This window comes from Corvus moneduloides, chromosome 5 (genome assembly GCF_009650955.1).
Source record: "Corvus moneduloides isolate bCorMon1 chromosome 5, bCorMon1.pri, whole genome shotgun sequence".
Lineage (NCBI taxonomy): Eukaryota > Metazoa > Chordata > Aves > Passeriformes > Corvidae > Corvus > Corvus moneduloides.
In genome coordinates, this window is record NC_045480.1 from 27261260 (window position 1) to 27282032 (window position 20773).

Genomic DNA, 20773 nt, shown 5'->3' on the forward strand with positions numbered 1-20773 from the left:
CCTATGAACAACACATGCAGGAAAAGGACAAGAAAACTAGTGCCAGGCAAGAGTGGTTTAGTGATGTCTTAAAAGTGTGTCTCCTCTTTTAACTTACAGAAGGGAAACATAATTAGAAGAGGTACACCACTCCATGCTTATCTTTACTCCTGTAAGTCTACCCATCAGATAGTAAAGAAACAATTCATTTTCTGCTAGTGATCACTTCTAAAGGAGATCTTGCTCAGGCTATGGATAAAACACATATGCACACAGTGATAGGATAGGAAACAATTAATTTCACAGAGGCAACAAAACCATTTGCAGATGCTGACGTTTGAAGTTCAAACCAACAGTCTGACATGGGTGAATTAATACAGAGAAAAAATTTCATTCCATGTAGCTCAAAAACAATGCTATCAGAACCCAAAGCAAAACATTGAATTTTTGCAACCTGTTAACAGACTTCCCAGCTATTATGTCCCCTAAAACACATGGTGGCTTTCCAACCTATAAATTCGTTGCCAATGGTTGCTGTCAGACCCCGACGAATTAGAGATGAGCACATATATCTTCAGTATATTCAACCTCTTCTCTGCAGTGAACAAGCAGATGAAACTAAACCAGCAAGTAGACAAAGCCAAACTTGGCCCATGCCAGTGAGTGACACTCTCTTGAAGCAGCAGCACCATATGTCCTTGAGCACCTGCTGCCACCTCTGCAGATGCAATGAGAAGATATTGTGAACCATTTCTCTCCTACAGTAGGTAGCTTCTCAAACAGCCTTTCCTTCCATGGTACAGAGAAGAAGCACAAATTTCCAACAACTGTGGCAAAAGCCAAGGTCTCACCAAGACAAGCTTGGAGGAACAGCACGTAAGAGGACACAGAAGATACTAACTGAGTTGTTGTAAAGCTCTCCAGAACTACTGTAGAATTCAGAGTACTTGAATGTTGTGTACTGACTCCTTGAGCATTGAGTATTTTTTTGTGGAGTGACAGAAATTAAATAACCTGGTCAGAAAATATGCCTACAGTCTGGGGAAAAACCTACACAGAGGGAGGCATGATAATCAAATTAAGTAAGAAAGCTAAGAGAGCTTTTCACCTTTTTTTTTTTTTTTTTTTTTTTGTTGTTGTTGTTGTTGTTGTTGTTACAAGAACATACATTTGGAAATTTATTCCTATGTATCATATAGTTACAATCAGAAGAATTAGGCTACTGTCCATTAGAGATAATGAACTTTAAGTAGTTCTCTAGCTTTTTAAATATTTCTTTAAATATTCTTTGTTTATGATGTAGGCAGAGACTTGCAGAGTTTTTTCATAACCATATCTGTTAAAACATGAACGAATTATTTTAAAACATATACTTTTAAAACCAAACAGAACTTAAACAAATCATGCCAGTGAGATCCTAGTAAGCAGGGACACCAAAGCCATAATTAAAATATATATTAATAAAAAGGCAGTTGGAGATCCATGACAGTCTTCCTCAGGGATCCTTTATGTTAACCACATTCTGATACTATTACTGGAAAACAATATTCTGAGTAGATACATTTAATATCTACAGCTATTAATAGTTACAGATATCTTAATACAGTATCTATATCTTCCGAAATTCAACTGTCCTATCTCTGTTTCTGTGTTGCAGAATACTGGCTTAAGAAATTCAGATAAGTCAGAGACATTTTATAAAAACTGAAAGAAAATGCACCTTATTTTTTATCAGAGAAGAACATTTCTGCTCCATTCAGAAAAGGCAACTGTACTGTGCAAGGCAAGTCAGACGCACCTATGAAGCATGCCTGAATCCTTTGCTGTCTACAGCTTAGCAGCTATTTCGTTTCCCCTAGACTTGAGGATGGGTAGGGAAGAAATACTAGAAGAAAAACTGATGGATAGAATTAAGTCATGTTTGGAGAGTTTCTCATCTCTGGCACATTACCTTTTCCTCTTCCCTTCCAAATGCCCTCGTTAAAAAGAATTTGAAACTTTTCCCTTCCCTAGAGACTCAGACTATCATTTATTACTTATCCATTATCTACATTTTATTTTCCTGAAGGATAAACCTACATCAACCTGACAGTTGTGCTGAATAGCAATGGTTTATGGACCAAGTAATTTATTTATTGTAACTTCAACCATATGTTTTAACCGGCTACAAAATTATGAAATACTTCCCATCAATAGTCAGTCCAAGTTAGATTTCTATACTGAATTGCCTAATGTGAATGTACAGCATTTCTGTACTTCAAACAACCAGTGTGAGGACATAAACAGCAGTTAAATGTATTCATGCCTTATTAGACACAGCTGCACAAATGGGCTGTCGCATTACATTAGAAAATACCGTCCAAGTTTTACGTGTGCACAGTACCCTTCATTTCTGCAGGCAACATGACTACTTTAAATTACAGGAACACTCACAGAATCATATGCTATTTGTTTTAAAGGCACACAAAGGCAAACAATCTGGGATGAGGTGGTGCAGGGGGGACATCCAGAGGGAAATTTAATTTTTTCTCCTATCCCTACCACATTTTTATTTAACAAAGCATTCTTATTAAATGTACAAAAGGGTAAACACAGAGACTACAATGCTACAGAAGCATATCAAATAAGGAAATGTAGGCAACTTCTAGGTGTGGAGCAAATACTTCCTTTTGCTTTTTAGGGGAAGGTGGGATACAAATGAGAATGAAGCAGTCTTGTTACAGTCTTGTATCAGCCCTCACAGTGCTCCGTGCCAAGCCAGGAACACCACAGCCAGCAGGCAGATTTGAGCATAAATCCACTTTTTTCAGGTCTATGGTATGCTAACTTTAATGTTCTTCTGTTCAAATATGGTGCCATAGGGTGAAATGGGGAGAATTCTAAAGAGGCATCTTTTTAGACTGAGAGAGTCCCTAGAGAAACTTCATGGCAATGTAAGGTAATTTAGCTGAAGAAATGTGAACTAGAGAAAATCTAAAGAAAGATAACCCCTAGAGGAAAATCTCTCTTCATTTCCCAAGAAAACTCAGGAACGTGTGGGAAACACCTAGTAGGTTGAGTCATTTGTCTGTTATACGTACCTGTGGGACAGCAGATGTAGTAGTAACCTCTGATTAAATTCTAATGTTCTACGCCTCTCTAAGAGGGAAGAGTTAGAACAACAACTCTGTTTTAAGTAGAGCTAACTGGTCAACTCCAAAAGGATGCCTGGCAATAAGTACTATACAGGCAGAACTCTGGCAAGCCAGATTTGATTTTAAAATCTATTCTTCATGACCTACTGCAGAGGTAAAATTCCACTAATATTTTGCTGGCCAAATCAGCATGTTGCTTTCAAACATGACTTGCTTTTCTAACCTAGACAAGGAGAGCTGAGCCTGCCTTCCTTACAATGATGCAACAATTTATAATGAACAAAAATCTACCATGGCTCCATAGCTCGCCTGAGCCACAATCAGCTTGTTGTGTAGTAGTGTCTTTTTGTATAGCTTCCTTTGGGGATGGGGTTTTCATTGAAAACAACAGTTTTTTGAGTTCTCCAACACACTGCCAGCTCCATTTCACCACGAAAAGACAAAATCTTAAGTCAGGAAAAGAAGTTAAGTCCTAGACCACCCCAATCTCAGCTTGCCTGAAAGCTCAGAAAATTAACACCACCTTGTTTTCCATCAAATAAGCAAAATCAAATTTAAGAATATAGTTTATTTTCTACTGAAAGTAATATGCACCTCTATGTCTGTGCATGCACCATGTGCTCAGAAATATCTGATCCAAGGAAGCGTGGGGGCCAGTTGAAAGTTAATATAACTCATGAAGGTGGGGAGATGGAGGAAATGCAATGTGGCAGCCCCACTGTTAATTTTGGATATTGCCCACAGTAAAGTTTTCACTAGTTTTCAACTGTGTTGTTTCTCTGCTTTCTCTTTGCCAGTCTGTAGCAAACAATCAAACGTATCCTCCAAAGGAAGGAAAACCAAACTGACAGACTAGTATAATCACACTCAAACACAGATATACAGTGCTGGCACTATCAAACTGGTTTGCAGATAAGAGATTTGATAGATGATTACTGCCTTTGAACTAAGAAACACAATGATAAGCAGTTCCTATGAATAAAGCTCTCAATATACACTATGCTTTGTGGTGTTGGCTTCATTATTATTACAACAGTATCTGTTGGGAGGGAGGACACATGGGCTGAGAAAATAAGGCAATGCTCATTTCCTTAAAGACTACAGTATAGTTAGTGACAGCAGAAAAAATCCAAAGGTAAATAGTCTGGCTCTAAAAAAGGGGCAAAATCCAATTAGAATTATTAGCTAAGAAATCCTACATATCATCTTAAAATAAACCCCCTGCCTTTCTAACCTAGCCTATGACAAGCTGAGTGAACTATTTTGACTGAAAGTATTAAAAAAATTACACCAAATGAGTATTTTTATCAAAGAACCATGAGTAGCATAATGAACGAAGTGGATACAAAATAAAATGCTAGAATACAAATGGAGCTGTCTGCTTCCCCATCTCCATTCACATATGACTTTGCCTGCCAGTAACACACAATTAACATCAAATTAATGATCTTATTAGCAGAGACTTAACACCACAAAAGCACACTTGATTCAGTGCTCAGCAAAACCTTGACAATTAACTTGTCCATCAGGAGGCTGATGAATGGGCATTGCTAATGGGATTTCTGTAGTTAAGAGGCAAAAAGATGAACTAAAGGAATCTGCACTCTTGCACTGCTTACCTGTGACTACAGAAGCCACATCTAAAAAGGCACTGCCTACAAGTCCCTGCCTTCCAATATAAAAGATGCTGCTGCCAAGAGTGCTTGACTCCTCCACTTTGTTGAATCCAAAATAATACATGTCATTTTTCTGTGGGTTAATAAGCCATGACATTTGTCCAGTCTGTTGGCGACAATTGCCATGTTTTAGGAAAAGTGCTTTTTAAAACACATTTCATGCATGACTCAGCCTGTCCTGTGCAAGTAAAACCAGAAAGAAGTAAGACACATTTTTTTGTGAGGGTGGTACCAATCTCCTTAAGAAGAGGACACCAGAAACCAGATCCTGCATCTAAAGGAAATCAGGTAATACGCAACCCTTGTAATTGGAGCACCATGTAGAGCAAAGCAAGCACTTACTGGGAATACATATGACAGAAGCTTTGCCTCTTGGAGCACAATTATCAGTGTAAGAGTAAACGATGACTTGTTCAATGTTGCTAATATTGTGCCTCTTCACAACTCCTCTACATCTACTGGCAGGGATTGTGGGCACCTGCCTTTTGGCCCAGTTAATATTAACTCAATATTAATGTTACATGTTAAGGAGAAAAGTCACAAAGGAGAAAGAATGGCAAGTGGCAGGCAGAGCCATAGCTCTGCACAGGGATTCCCGGGACTGGTGAAGGCCTCTGGGTTTCACTGGTGGTGAGAGTCCATATGAAGCTGAGAATCGTGCTGCCGTTCTGCAGCATGGGTTAACCAGATATCAACTGCCATGTAATCACAGCATGTATCTAAGAAAATAGCAAGAAAAAGGTATTGATTGTTTAAACTTCTGACAAAACAATGTGCACGTGTGTAGAGGGGGTGACAGTGGTTTCCTGCTTTTCCCCCCTGAAAAGCTCCTATTACAGTCATTTATACACTGGGATTCTTTCATTTTACAAGAAGTATTTTGGTTTTGTACATAGAACAATAATTTAACAGTTCCAATTGACTTAGTATGTTTAGCCTCTTCCCAGAAAGCTTTAAAAGTTTTACATATGTTGACATTTGTTCACTTAAGAAAGCCATTTCTTCATTTAGTGCTCATTTTAGAGGCTCTAGGTGACCTATGCCTGGACACAAAATATTAGCCCTTTCATAGGGTGAAGGAGGGAGATCTTTATGTTTTAAACGAGAGCCATAATGGCAATGCTTGGCAATTTTCAGACCAAATGCAAACACGTTTCTTTGACAATACCAAAAGATATTTTTAATTCACAAGTCATATGGTAACTACACTTAAAATATTTTAGCCCCTTGTCAGCCAGAGTTAGAAAAATTTGAAATAGCCTTCTTTCAACAGATTAAAAAATTTTAATAAAGTCAGCTTTTGTTCACTCTCAAAGCATTTATTTAATGTTAAAACAATCCCTACCTGTATTTTATTTTGTACTTTTGAAGTAGTCTGACAAAAGCATTCTACTTTACAGGAAATTGTTTTGACTAGAAAAATTCTATATATACAAATAGAATAAAATAATTTATACATGTATATATACACGCATACACATCTTTCTTTCTGAGCAAAACTACTTGGAATACCTTAATCCTGGCATGTCAAACCTGGGAAATGGTCCATAACCATGGGAAAGGAATTGTAACCAACAAGCTCCTTCTCTATGGTGTGTCACAGATGGTGTACAAAACCAAACACACTCAAAAGAGCTCATCACTTCCTCAAACTTAGTTCACTGTTTTACTTGTATTGCTGTAGTACTAAGATGCCTCCAGCAGTTTAGGGCTCTGCTTTATAGAAAGGTATAAAAACCACATAAACACACCTGAATTCCTGTTAAAACAAGGCATCATGAGCATAGGAGGCATTGAACAAGCAAAAGAAATGAATGAACTGAGACCATGTGAGACAGGTGTCAAGAAGCAACACTACTTCAGGACTGGTATATACCAGTTTTTATGAAAGGCTATGAAGTTTAGCATAAATTTTATGTAGAATAAATACTTAAGAAGTTAAAAATATCGCATGTATAAGGGAAGAATCCAAATGGGTTTAGATGGTCTGGAAACGACTCCAGTGTAAATGCAGCAAGTCTAACAAACAGATGGCTAAATAAGAACTAACAGTGAATAATTTGGAAGCTTAAGTAATTGATATATGACTATTTTCACTTCATCAACAAATTACATTTCATTGTTTAGTTGTGTAAGACAGAATGTGTATCAGTGTCCAAACTGCAATCTCATCCAAAAGATACCAGATTCCAGAGGATGACCTTTGCAATCACCATGGTATCATGCAAGACTCCCACCAAGACAATTCATTCCATATGTAGCTTTATGTTGAAAAGTGACTGAGCTAATTTCAAGATTTATTTTTTTAAATGTAAAATCTCTAATTATGGGCAGCTAACACTATGGGTCTTCTTTCCAAATACTGTTGCAATATCTCTTCTAAAAAGATTAATTGATCAACATTGTGGGCCACCAAGAAGAAAATTTATTGCACTAAGCTGAGCTATGTAATTATAAATTACACATAGAATAAGCAATATAAATAATAACAACACAGAATGTCAGTGATCTTAATCTATTCTATGTAGAAATAAAGGTCTCTCAACAGCTGACCTACGAATTATTCTTGCAGAGCAAGAGGAAGTACTCCAAAAGCTTTTCTATTTTCTCTCTTCCTTCTATCAAACTGCGTGCTTCAGCAGACCAAAGCCCATGCTTAAGCTCTTGGCTGATACCAGTTTAGAGTCAATAAATGTCACCTAGTAACTACTGTATCCTGTAGAAAAGTTGAGAGGTCTGAAAACTACATTGAGTTCTAGGCAGGGAAAATTTGTAAGCTGTTTTAAGAGTTTCCAAATTTATTGGCAAAGGATTCTGTGCAGGCATGCATATGTGAGGAACGCCCAGCCTACTACGTGCAAATAAATAATAATGTCACTCCTGATTAAGTAATGAATTGTGTACCCTGCATTTGTAAAAATGGTAGAGAATCACAGCACGGGATGGCATGGTTACTAACACCCTAGCTATTAGATCTTGCTACTGAAACACTAACTACAATATAAAATACTCAGCAGTATTGCAAATTTTTCACTTCTTTTTCCTTTTTTTTTTTTTTTGTGAGTTTAAATATTCATAAGAGAAAGAATGATGTCATTGATTAAACTCATAACCACTCTCTGCCAAAAGAAAAATAAAAACATCGGAATGACATCTGGCATTGAGTCTCTGTTTCCCTAAAAACATGTTTGTACTTTCTGTTTCTCAAGACACCAAGGACAAAAATAAAAACTGTATTCTGACAAATTTTACAGCACCAAATTAGTACTAATTTGTACTTGGAATTTTAAACATGAAAATACTATACTGTCAAGAGCTCTCCATCTAAGTGTATGTACACAGCTTCCACCACCAGAGTATTTGACCTACTTACATTACTACCAGGAGTGACTAAAAATTCCAGTTACTTTTGCTAAAATATTGGAGTGCTCTCTTTTTTATGGTAGCTGAAAGGATTTTTAGTCTGATAGGCATCATAAAGGTAATTATATCCTGAGTTATAGGATGAAACTGTGAATATGTTAATGATTTTTGGTTATGGATTGATTTTGTGAATTTTTTGGGTTTGTGGGTTTTTACAGTATTATTTATTATGAATTTAATTCAAATTACTGTTGAGATTATGTGACATTAATCAGAATCACAAAACAAAACTTTAACAGTTCTGAGATCCAATGGTGGCATCATGGTTTTTAGGTCAGTGCTGAAGCTCTCTAATTTACTGGGAAATTGTGAAATGCTGGGCAGCAGGTGCAAAAACTTTGTGGCACAAAAAAATCTCAAGAAGCAAGATTTCCCTCTACAACATTATAATAACAACGAATTTAATAATCTTCCAGATATCCTTATTTTTGGCAATCCAGCTATTCTAAGACAACAATGCTGGTATATTAGCAGTTTTAGAAGGAAGTTTACCCCAGACATCTTAAAAAAGAGGAGAATGTCCTCATCCTAAAGAAGAAACACAGCATCCTCTTTTGGGAAGAGCTCTCTGAAAAAAACCCTAATCTTGGAATTTAAATGGTGGGGTTATTAATAAAATAGAGTTCTACTCAGTATGACAAGTGCTTTACTCTTAAATCTTGAGAATAAGTTATGCCAGAAGTATTCAGCCAATTCTAAGAGGTAGCACCCAACCTCAGCAATTCTAGAGTGTGCCATTCAAGGAGGAACAGCACTTTCCCTTGGGGCACATTATGGTCCCATTCACACTATCTGCTGGGTACTTTTAAGCTGAATTTGGAGGCAGAAATCCCTGCTCAGTAAGTATATGAGTAGTATATGTTAGAAACAGCAAAAGTATTTTTTCTCTCACAGTGTCACATTATGTTTACTCTGGAGAGAGCTCCTCTTGTGCTTTTGTATTGCATGGGCCCATACTGCTTAATAAACCTGCATTAAAGACACAAATTTTAGAAGAACAGGAATATAGCTAAAAAGTATGGAGTGGCAACACTCTTTCTTACTTTGTTACTCCCTAAATATTAAATCTTCACTTGCAGGAAAACAAGGCAGTCACTTGAGGAATACTGGGGAGTTACAGGCTGTGTGATGCAGCATTTAGTCTGTGCTCCCTTTCCCATCTACCAGCTTTATGGATGGTCAGAATTAGAAAAAATAGAAAGAGGATCTCAAGAGATGAAAAATACAGTGGGGTAGGATATCTCCTTGGTAAAGAGGACAAACTGTTTCAATTCACACAGCATTTAAAACTCCTCAATAGTGAAAGCTCTATCATGTGCAGAGGTAGAGCAGCAGGACACAGAGAAAACTTGTGATGGGCAAGGTGAATCATTTTGATGCATTACTCTTAGATCGTGACCCTCTTTCCTTTGAGTCAATGCCATGATTCCATTGACATCTAATTTCACTCTCAAACTATTCATCCATCCCAGTTAAGGAGAGAACAACACTGTGTTAAGTATGCAAGCTGCACTTTTAGCAGACCTTCAGTCAAAACCGAACTTCCTTGCTGCAGATGTAAAAAATTCATTGAGCCAACATAGGTCTGAAAAATGTAGGGATTTTAGTTATGACAAAATAGTAGAAGTGGGCTATTTTGACATCTAACAGGCCATTTTTAGAACTGAGTGCTTGCAACCAAAAAGGGTAAATCAAGGAGTAGAGAGAAAAACAGAAAAGGTTATTCAGTGTAATTCGGTTAGAGTAAAGGTTTCTTATCAACAATGTGTTTTTTTCTGAAAAGCATGAAGTAGACTAAGCAGAGAATCATGAGAGCCATCAGAGAGATCCAGTAATGACAGAAATTCCAACACTGTGCAGATTTATTTTTTTGGGAAATCTGAGATTCTAACATAAGCTGTTTTTACTGCGTTATCTCCTTTAGCATCAGCTAGAGTCTGACATGCATCCATCAGCAAAAAATCCAGAATTCCCGCATTGTCGGAGTCTAATAATATTAGTCCCAGTAGATCTTTTACAAACAGTTGTCTTCCATGTTGTTCCATTATACAGTAGAAACAATATTACTTTCATGTTGAAACAAGTACTTTTTACTGAGGATTCTTAAAGAGTTATTATTTTAACTATATGAAACGTAACAAATATGCTAAAGAATTTCTCAGTAGTACTGCTGAAATAAACTATCACAGCATCTAATTTAGTGCAGTGTACCACTATGCACTAATTTAGTGCTATGTACCAACCATTCACAATGCAATGTCCTGGTTGATTTTTTTAAAATAAAAATATCTCTAATGTCTTCGGGGTCTCAACACTTTGCTCTGCCTACAAACCCCTGTCAACAGCTCAAAGACAGGCCATGTGCTCAGAAGCAGATACTGCATGTCAGATTTTGTCTTCAAAATAGAATCTATGTAATTCAAAATAACTGTTGTTTGAACTACTGAAAATAAGTATGTGCTTAAGGAACACTTACAAATGTTAGCCTAGAAAGTTTGCTTTGGCTAACACAGTTTACCTTAATATGATGGGTGGAAGGCAGATGGTATAATCCAAAGCCACCTACAATTATGAGACTGCTTGTTAAACATTTCTTTTTTATGAAATATATAGTTTGGTTGTTCCTTACCTCTGTTTTCCCACTCCCTGCTGATTTACTGCATGGCTTTTATATAGGCAGCTGTTGTTGTGAAAACACCGCTGAGCTTGCAGCTTTATTTTGATTCTAAAGCTGAACTGGTTTTAAGATGGAACTTAACCAGCCTCTGAGAAGAGCTATGTGACATGACTCACTGGGGGAGAGAGAAGGGGACTATGGGCTGTCAGTCCCATCTTCTACAGTCCAGAAAAACTAAAGAATGGCTGGAATTAATTCTTTTACCTGAGATGTATTTTGGTTTTTTAAATAGAGAAAGAAAGTTGCCTACGGTGTTCAAAAATATTTCAGTCTTACCAAGAGAGAATAGTTTTGAAAATTAATTTAGACAAGAGCTTGCTATCTAAGTTTTGCATTTTTTTGCTCTTCAAATCTTGCAGAAATTCATTGACTATAAAGCTATGAAGTATGGGCATATTCTTCTTGAAGGACCAGGGATTGTACCCTGCTGCCAGAGATCATAGGGAGAGTCAAATTGGTTGGTTGTTTTGGACACCTAGACAGAGACAACTGATTTTTACTGAAGTATCTGGTTTTCACTCATTTAAGGCTGACTCTAACTTCATTAGGAGTTTGCTCATGAAGACATGCCTCTTGCTACAGTTTCAGAAGATGGTTAAAACAATAAAATGGCAGAAGAGACACTACAGGAAGAAAAGTTTTGAGCTTTCTGTGAACTTAAGCAGAAATTAGCTCTCTAGTTTTTTAGAAAAAACTCCTCCTTTGTTTGGTACCCCTCCAAAGGTTAGTAGGATAGAGTTCAATATATCACTAACTCTTAATTTCCTGAGAGAAATCCAAATGTGATACAAAATGGTATGTAAATAATACTGTGGTCACAAACAGGATGCCGTAAAAAATGTGGTGGTGGGAAAAACTGAGGGTAGATGACACTCGTGAACAAGAGAAACCTCACTCTCTTGGTGCATGGAATTTGCAACTATGCTTTCATCTAGTCAGCAAATTACGTAAGTTTTACACTTACATAGTGACAAACTCCTCTCTGCATTTGATTCAGCACTTCAAGAATTACATAATAATAATAATAATAATAATAATAGCAACAATCCTAGCCAATGCTAAAAGTTACATCTTCTTGAAACTTCATATAAATGCAAAACTGTCACCCAATTCAGATTACTTATACGCTTCACCTTTAATGCCTACTCTTTTGTTTATAAAATTTCTTAGACACAGCTATAAAAGAATAAATATGTAGGTTCCCATTCCTTTTACCTGTTTGGTAATAAGCAACAGCTCTTTAGCAAGACATCCCAGTGCACTTCTTCATAAACAAATACAAGCTACAGAATGCAATGGAAAATCAAAACATTAAGCATAATGTGTACCTGCAGAAGTAATCTCTCGAAGGCAAGGAAATTGTCCCATTTGGAAGTCAGAGGGTGTTTCAAAGTCTGGACCATGGCCAGCACAAGCTGTAGAAGACCACAGTGGTTCTCCAAAGCTTTGAGATTGTTTCTGAAAAGCTGAATGTATGAGCTGAGCTGTTCTGGGGTGACTCTGCCTGTAGAAAGGGAAACAGGACACAGCATTCAGTGGTGACCAATGCAAAACAATTTTTTAAATTACAGTGTAAAGGTTATAGAGAACTTTAGGCCTGATCTTAGCTTCGCTGCAATCACTGAGAGCTTAGGCTGCAGCAACAGGTCAGGACAAAGACTTACATCATCCAGGAATTGTGCCTTGAGGTATGTAATAGAGCAGGTTTTTAACAATGCACAACAGATGGTGACATAACAGGTAATACAATTTTTTGTTTTCAGACAAAGAGGGACATTCATTTAAGCTAGGGAAATAATATTTGATGACTTCTTCTAAACAATCTTTCTGTTTTTACCAGAAGTCCAATGGGACTTCATGAGCCTTTTACCTTATGGCAAACTCAAACCTTCTCACTACTTCCTGAGGGTGCATTTTTGATTAGCCTTGACTCAAAAAATAGATAGAATGTTAGTGATGCAAGGAACTGATTTCTGGAGCTGTTCTTGGAAGGGACACTTCCAAGGTGTGACTCTTCAGTTTCTGACATGTAGTAACCACAGCATGATTTCACTGGCTATTTGAAAATAAACACCCCAGCACCCACACATGGTTCTGTAGACGTCTCCTTATTAGAAGAGCATGAGGGGCACCATTTGGGCCAGATGAACACTACAGGATTAGCTGTTGTTCCATCCAACGTTAAAATGCCAGCTGAACTGCTCAACCAATTTATATTTTAGAAGGGATCTTTTTCAGGAAGGAAGGCAGCTCATCTATCCCAAGAAAATCATCATAGGCAAAAATGCCACACATGCCATCAACAGGCAGGCAAAAAAAGGTGTCAAAACACCATCCTAGTTGCAAGTCTGGATTGAGACACAGTCCAGGGCCGGTTTCTGGAAACCTCTGCCAGTAACAAGTCATCTTCCTCAAGCAAACCAGACCAAAAAAGCAGGGATATATGAGATAGAGTGAGGAGGATCCTTTAACTTAAGTAAGACAGTCTTTGGTGCCAGGAAGACTTGAGGGTGGTCCTGATGCTAAGTGGATCATAGCTGATCATTTTAGTCAGAATTTTTCCAAAAAGGAAAAACCTTGTAAAACTGCCACTGTATTTCTTCTCTCTGTTTGGTTATATCATCACTTAACAAGGCTCCCCATCTGCCTTCATCCTTTCAGTATCATATAAATGGTGAATAAATGATTCCAACAGTGAATAAATGTTGAAAGTTCTTCCTCTTAGTTTCAGTGATATCAAGGGCGGTCTTTGGAAGAGCATTTAGATTTGGGAAAGCTGCTAAATAAAGCAAAAACCCAGGCTCTTTATGTGAATTTTAATGGAAAGCATCAAACCGAAAAGTCAGCAAATTAACACACAAATCAAGCTGACACCACTCAGTAGGCCGGAGGGCTGACAAAAGGCTTCCATGGTTAGCCCACATAGGCTAAAACAGCAACCATGGCCATGTGTGTTTTTAGACTAAACACTGGAGCTTTCAGCCTTGTTTTATTTCTTTTAAAGCTGTGTCAGGCAGATTTACACGGTGATTTGAAAATGTCAGTCCATGATGCCTTGCAGCATACCTTTGATAATGACTGCATTATTACCCACAGCAGTCCTGATATATTGTAGCATATTCAAAATCTGATAACTTGCTTCAATTGAGAAAACATGCAGTTGCCAGCCCTTCCCTCATCTGAATCAGAAAAATAAGAGGGCTTTCAAAACTTCTGATTTCAATTAAAAAAAAAATTCAAGAGTTTTGTTCCACATTGTTCCTTGTGAAAGTGAATCCAGATGCAGCACTGGATCAGCTTGAGATCCATTCAGCACCATTTTAGATAAACAATTGAATCCTTTCCCACCCTCAGAATACCACCAAAAGAAACTCCAATACATATGTAAGTATAAGGAAAATCCTGACCTTAGCAAGTCATTAACAAAACTTGTACTGGCATTAAGGAGTGCAGCATCTCATCTGTGATATTTATAATACCCATAGAACCACTCAGATCCAGGGTTTGAGAGTTCCAGCCAACTTCTACATAGCGATCTCCCTGGACAGCTGGCTGATAAATACAGTTCCAGTATTCTACTATTCCAGTAGCTGAGGAGAGGAATTTGGGAAAGTAATTGGTGGTAATCAGCAATTAAATGACTTTTCCCAAGGCCTAAATCCTCATAATCTTCCCTGCTGCTTGCTCACAGAGGGAGATTTCGGCACAACAGACTAACGTTAATCTAATTTCAACCCTACCAGCCCTTTGGATTTTTGAAGTCCCTCTGTTGTTTCAAGCCATTTCATTCCAGTGTGGCAGACAGGTCCTAAGAAATCAAGAGGAGATCGATTTCTACCACATCAGGTCTCAAGTATCATTTTGTTCTCTTAAAGCAGATTTCGAGGTTCACAGGCAGATCATGGCAACTACTGGCAAAAAGACTTTAGTGTAAGCATCTTATCCTGCTCTCTTCTCTTTTTCCTGCTCCATCACAGTCATACTCTGCTCCAGACTCTAGATCCATGCATAGTCAGAAGTCTGTGTGGGCATCAAAGCCTAACTTGTGAGAAATACATGATTTGCTGACAAAGCATTTGGTAATATTTAAATTCCTGGATGTGGGAAGGAAAAGCATGACCTCAACCATCATTAAGGGATTTAAAAACACTGATAATCTTTTTCCACAAATGCCAGGAATTCCATATTGTCTAAGAAATAACCTTTGCCATTAGTAGTTATCAAGCAGAGTGTGTGAAACAGATACATTTGTCCCAAACTCTGTCAACTACATTAAATGCCAATACAGGACTTGATAAAAACAACATCTACTGAAAGGACTATTAAAACAAAACAAAACCCAACACCACACACACACACAATAACTACAAACCTCAACAACAACAAAAACACAGATCACCCCAACCCTTTGAAGCTTCATGCCTCTTCACAAGTATAACAGAGAGGATAAAATCAGTAGGTAGTCACCAGGAAGTATCACAATGAAACCCAAATGTTAACAGAATATAGGAGGATGGGGAGCAGGGAAAAAAACCCAGACTGGTGATGTGTGGGAACTAATTCAGCTAAAAAACAATGAATGGCTAGTTTGGCACAATTAACATATTTGTGCACTAAAGAAATAATCCTAGGAAACAGAATGAAATAATAGCGTAGGAAATGAGACTGGATATTACAGAAGTAATAGAAACATGACAGACTAGGGACCAATCTCGCTACTGAAGGACCTGGCCCATCCAAGAGACACTGAACACAGTGTGATGAAGCGGCCCTGTGTTTTAGAACTCTGATAAATGGAAGATAAAAAGTAAGACATAACAGGGACTAGGCTAGCTTAGGAAAAGAGAAAACCAACATTTGTGTCAAAGAAATGGTGACATTAGCTACCTTATTTAGCTGACATCAAGAGTATGAAAAGCTTCAGGACAAATGTCCAAGAGAAAATACCTTACATCACACGTAAAAATGGGATAAAATGCAAAGCACATTTATCAAAGAATATAATGTTAAATTGATATGTAACCAATTAACAAATTAATTACAATGCACATGGATTTAACTGTGCCATAACCATATTTGAGTAGGAAAACACTAGGATTACAAGAATTGTAAGATACCTAAGAAACATCCAAAAGCAGATGGCAGGTAATATGCAATAGAGAAGTACTAGGGTATAAAAAGAAAAGGTAAAACAAGAGTGGTTTTCTGTGTGCATGAACATATTTATAGTACAAATATTGGTAATAAATGGTGCCAAAACAGGGTTCTCTGAAGCTTGTGGAACATCATTAATATGGAGAAAGAGCAGCTGCACAGCTGGATTGCTTTGAGTACTGGACAACTGTAAGTGGGGTGAAATTTAACAGTATACAAAGGATGCCTTTTGAGGCTAGGGTAAGAGCTGTAAATGTGGAGTTAAAACCTGGAAATGACAGGAGAAGGAAATAATGTCTAGGCTTCTTCATTGTAAAAAAGCAGGTACAATTCCTTTCAAGTTATACAGTTGCAGTAAAAACAGGGCCATAGAAATGCCTCAATACAGTGCTCTCCCTCCTGGAGCACTCTGTGCAGCTCAAATCACTCCCATTCCTGGAAGTTTAACTCAGAACTGTGGTGCATGCACAGAGAGGTTACTATAACAATTAGGATGATGGAGAACTAAAGTTAGGAAAGCAAAACAGAAATGTCTGGCTTATATGGACTCCCTGCCCCAGATGGAAAAAAAAAAAGAGGTCTCTATGAATGGCTAAAAAATATTTACATGAAGGTTCAATACTGGTACTACAACCAATGGGGATAAATAACACATGAATATATTTACACAAGACATTAAGAAACATCACTGTATCAACCAATCTTCCAGTAGTGGAGGCAAGAGTGGAGGCAAACAAATGTAACTTGTTCAAAGGTGAGGTTTGGTAAGTGTCTAATGAGCAGTTGCATAAATGTTCACAAGACTTAATTCAATACAAATGGCCCCCTTCAATCCTTCATTCCTATGAGAATTAATTTGTAAACATATTGGTGAATTCCACCTCCAACTTTCAAGAATTTAGAGCAGATCCCAAAAGAACTGCAGATCGACTTTGCCTACTTTTCAATTACAGAAGCTGCTGTTTGGTTTTGGTTTTTTAATAATTAATTGAAATAAAGAATTTGTTGCTAAATATGAAAATAGCAGCACTGAATATCAACATTTTCAATGTTTTACCGTATCAAATAGACACAGTTCATAATACATGTACAAATGATGACATGCACAATTAGTCAGAATGAAAGAAGTATTTCTGTTACTAGCAAAGCAGATCACTCAAGACAGACATACTGTGGCAGAAATTACCAGCAACTGATATTAAATGTCTGGGTTTGAGTAGTTAGAGTAGACTGAGTGGAACAGAAAAACTTTCACCTTAACAGTTAAACAAAAAGTCAACTGGACAAACCATATTTGTAGACATCAAGACACAATTCAGCAGTATGACTTTTTTTTTCCATTTGAAATTAATGCTGCAGTCTATGTAGTGCAATGCAGGCATTGCTTCAAGAATATAATTATTTTTCAAGATAGATTTACTGGTAGAAGGAATTTTTAAGAATTCAGAATCCAAAAGCGCTTATGCATCCAATAAAAATTTATGGATGAACAAGGTGTCTAAAGAGCAAAGGTCAGAATTATCAATGCATTGTTCCAAACATCCAGGCCTTATTTTTTTCATGTAGCACTTAGTTTATTACCTCCATAGGGACAAGGAAACAAGGAAGGAGGAAAGTACATTTTGTGACCAACTGAGTAAATCAGTGGTTCCTCTTCCAAGACTGCAGGAACCGCCAAATACACACAGCTTTAAACTTTGTTCAGTTTTATGCAAGAACACAGAGCTTCACTGGCTGGAGTGCTTTTGCTGAGGTCCATTTTTCACTTGAAAGAACCAAGAATAAGAAACAATTTTGGCATGCTTATGTTCACAGACAAGATTTTTCAAGTCAGTAGAGGGCTGAAGAAATCCAGATAAATTGTTTTCCTTGTCCACAGTCTAATCAACATAGACCTATCTCTCCCAGTAGCAATGCCAGATACTTGCGAGGAATGTAGAAAGCTCTTGTATTCCACAAAGCCAACTGGGCAGCTGTGCTGCTAAGGGAGCTGGATATTTGACAAACTAAGTGAAAGCAATTTAGCAGGACAGATGATGCCCCTTATGTCTCCTTGTTAGTGTAATTTCCAGATGTTGTTATTAACTCAAAATTCTTTTGTACTTCTTGGGAAGCTTCAATAACAATCTTTAACAACAAGTGCCAGAAATATAATTTAATCTCAACTTTTGTTTAGCTTACTTCAAAAGTCATCCAGCCCTTAAATTGTTAATAAAGAAAAGAAGAACATCAGCTAATCTCTAGTTCTTTGGAGAGAAGCAAAGTAGGCCAGTATGAGATGCCATTTGGCTGGCTTCTCCAGAATAAGGCTCTGGACCTGAAGGGCTCTAAACCTTACAGCAGACTGAAAGCAGATGTCTCAGGCTTATTTCTAACATCTCATCTCCCACAAACATGAACCCATCTGTTCTGTGGCTGATGGTCACTTGTAATCCTCTCCCTTTTTTGTGGCAGAAACACCAACACCCAGATAACCCCATGGTAACAGGTATAAGTACAAACAGCAAGTCCTCACCAGAGCAATCCCAGGATAACCCCCTTTTGGGAGTCTGAGAAGTCCCTGAAGTACACCCCAAAGTACACTGCCACAAAGCAGTGGCAGCTTCCTGCTGCCTGCCCCCACAGCACTGTGCCATCGAGGAAGAGCTGTGACTGGCCCTTACTGACTCCCATTCCTCCTGCCACCTTAACAACATTTGCAGGACACAGGTATTGAAGGTCAGCCACTCTTCCCTGTCTTAGGCTTTCTAGTACATCTCAACACCTTAAGGGAGACAGAGCCTGCCACGTGTCACATCTGAAGGTGTGTATTGCAGTGACTTTCATGGAGCCACAGACAGTGGTGACAACTACGCTGATGTTTAGGAAATTCTGGAATAGAGGCATATAGCCAGAACAAATAAAGCTGGACTCTATTTACTACTCAACCAGCACTTGCTGAGTGAGCTTGAACATCTAACCCAACTTGGCTTCAGTCTCATCAGCTGTAGCATTGAGTTAGTTATCCCAAAAGCAGTTTATTCTGTATCACTGGATGTGTACGGTATCACTAAATCCTTGTTTTAACTGTGTTCCTATAGAGACCAATTATATTCATACAAGTGCCATATGCTGTTTTAGCTCTCTCTCCGAATAAGCCTTAATCTTTTATTACAAAATGAAACAATCCTTAAATATCAGTTCCATTGACTATTCTTTTGCCATTCTTTTACATGCTTTAAAACAAAAGCTAATCAATTAGGTGGGACAAATATAACTAAAGCACTCAAATATAATCAAGATTTCCAGTTCTAAGCACCTAAGTCCAGATGCCTAAATATGACCCTAGTTATGATTTATGACTTCTACACCATCTACAGTTGCATGTTTTCAAATACATCCTTAAGGCTTTGACAAATATACAGTTTAGGTGTCCCAACATGAATTGGTTGATTTTTCTCTTTTCTGTCCCTCAGAGTTTTGTTTTTAAATGTTCTTCAAATGATTACTTCCTTTTTTGTGCACTCTACCATTCAGTTTTTCGTCTTTTGATGAAGTCAATACGCACAAAAAAAAGTAACAACCATCTCTAGCCAGTGTCTACAATACTCTCTGATTGCCCTCCCAAGTATTAAAGCAAATTTTAAAAAAAGAGAACTGTTTGAACAAAACAGTTTGAACAAACAGGTAAAATCTCATCTTCCAGAATTAAGCATCCCAGGGGTTGTCATCAATATAAAACTTGTAATTTAATACTGGCATACCAGAGTTTACCAAATACTCCTGTTAATCTTGAGTAAATATGCACAGGGGTTGGATTTTATTACTTACTTTTTACCTCTTCCACCAAGTTAATAAACACAGAGTACTAGGCCAACTCCCAAATAGGGAGTCTCCAGCCCTTAAAACCCAGTAACCCTGGAAAACAGTAATTCACTGTGATTGCAAGAGGACTTGAAATATACAAATTTGGTTGAATTATCTCCAGAACACTTTAAACTTCTCACAGAAATGAATCAACTTGTCTTGAAAATAACATTCCCAAAGGAATGTCAGGTGGCTTGCGCATGTCCTCGTTTAGCCCTACGACATATGTTCTCAGACACTGAAGCACTTCATTGTGTTCTTGGCACACTGCCCCAGAGAGAAGGAGGTCATTGTTCTCCTTTGGTACACTATTCACAGGACTGATTATTTCTCTTATGACTTCTAGAAGACTTCTGCAGCTGAGAATATCCTAACAATCATTTTGGGTGGTAAGCAATTAAATAGGAATGGAAAACATGATGTATGAGTACATACATATGTAATTCACCATGTCTCTTGTGTAACGAGTCATCCTTCGCGAGACTGAATGAAGAGGCTTACACAATTATGCTTGATGAAAAAAGCATTGGGCAACCCACACAGTTTTACTGAATTGCCACATTCCACCTCAAGTTTTACACTTACAGACTCTGCAAGCACACCAGAACGTATTGTATCTTTGGTTTAAATCCTTTGGCAAAGGCACTTCTCAGTGACATCCTTTCCTTCTACATCACTTTCAGCCACTTTAAGTTTGTTCCCCCTCCTTTTTTAACATAAGCAAATTCTGAAGTCCTTTCTGTGACCAGCAGACACACAAAGCACATTACTTAGTGCTGATACCCACAACAGTGTTCCACCAAAGTGGAGGTGCCAAGTGTTCCCACTGCATGCCAGAATCAGCATCTCCCAACCCGCACTCATCAACTCTTCCTTGATGTAAA

The 20773-nt window shown here is 37.7% G+C and overlaps 1 protein-coding gene across 1 annotated transcript in view; it reads right to left on the reverse strand.

Moving 5' to 3' along the window:
* SCFD2 (sec1 family domain containing 2) overlaps window positions 1-20773 on the reverse strand; it is a 195622-nt gene that overhangs the window by 129609 nt on the left and 45240 nt on the right. The window contains exon 4 of the mRNA XM_032110266.1: window positions 12218-12393. Within this exon, the coding sequence (XP_031966157.1) occupies window positions 12218-12393 (176 nt within the window). The remainder of the gene's footprint in view (window positions 1-12217; window positions 12394-20773) is intronic.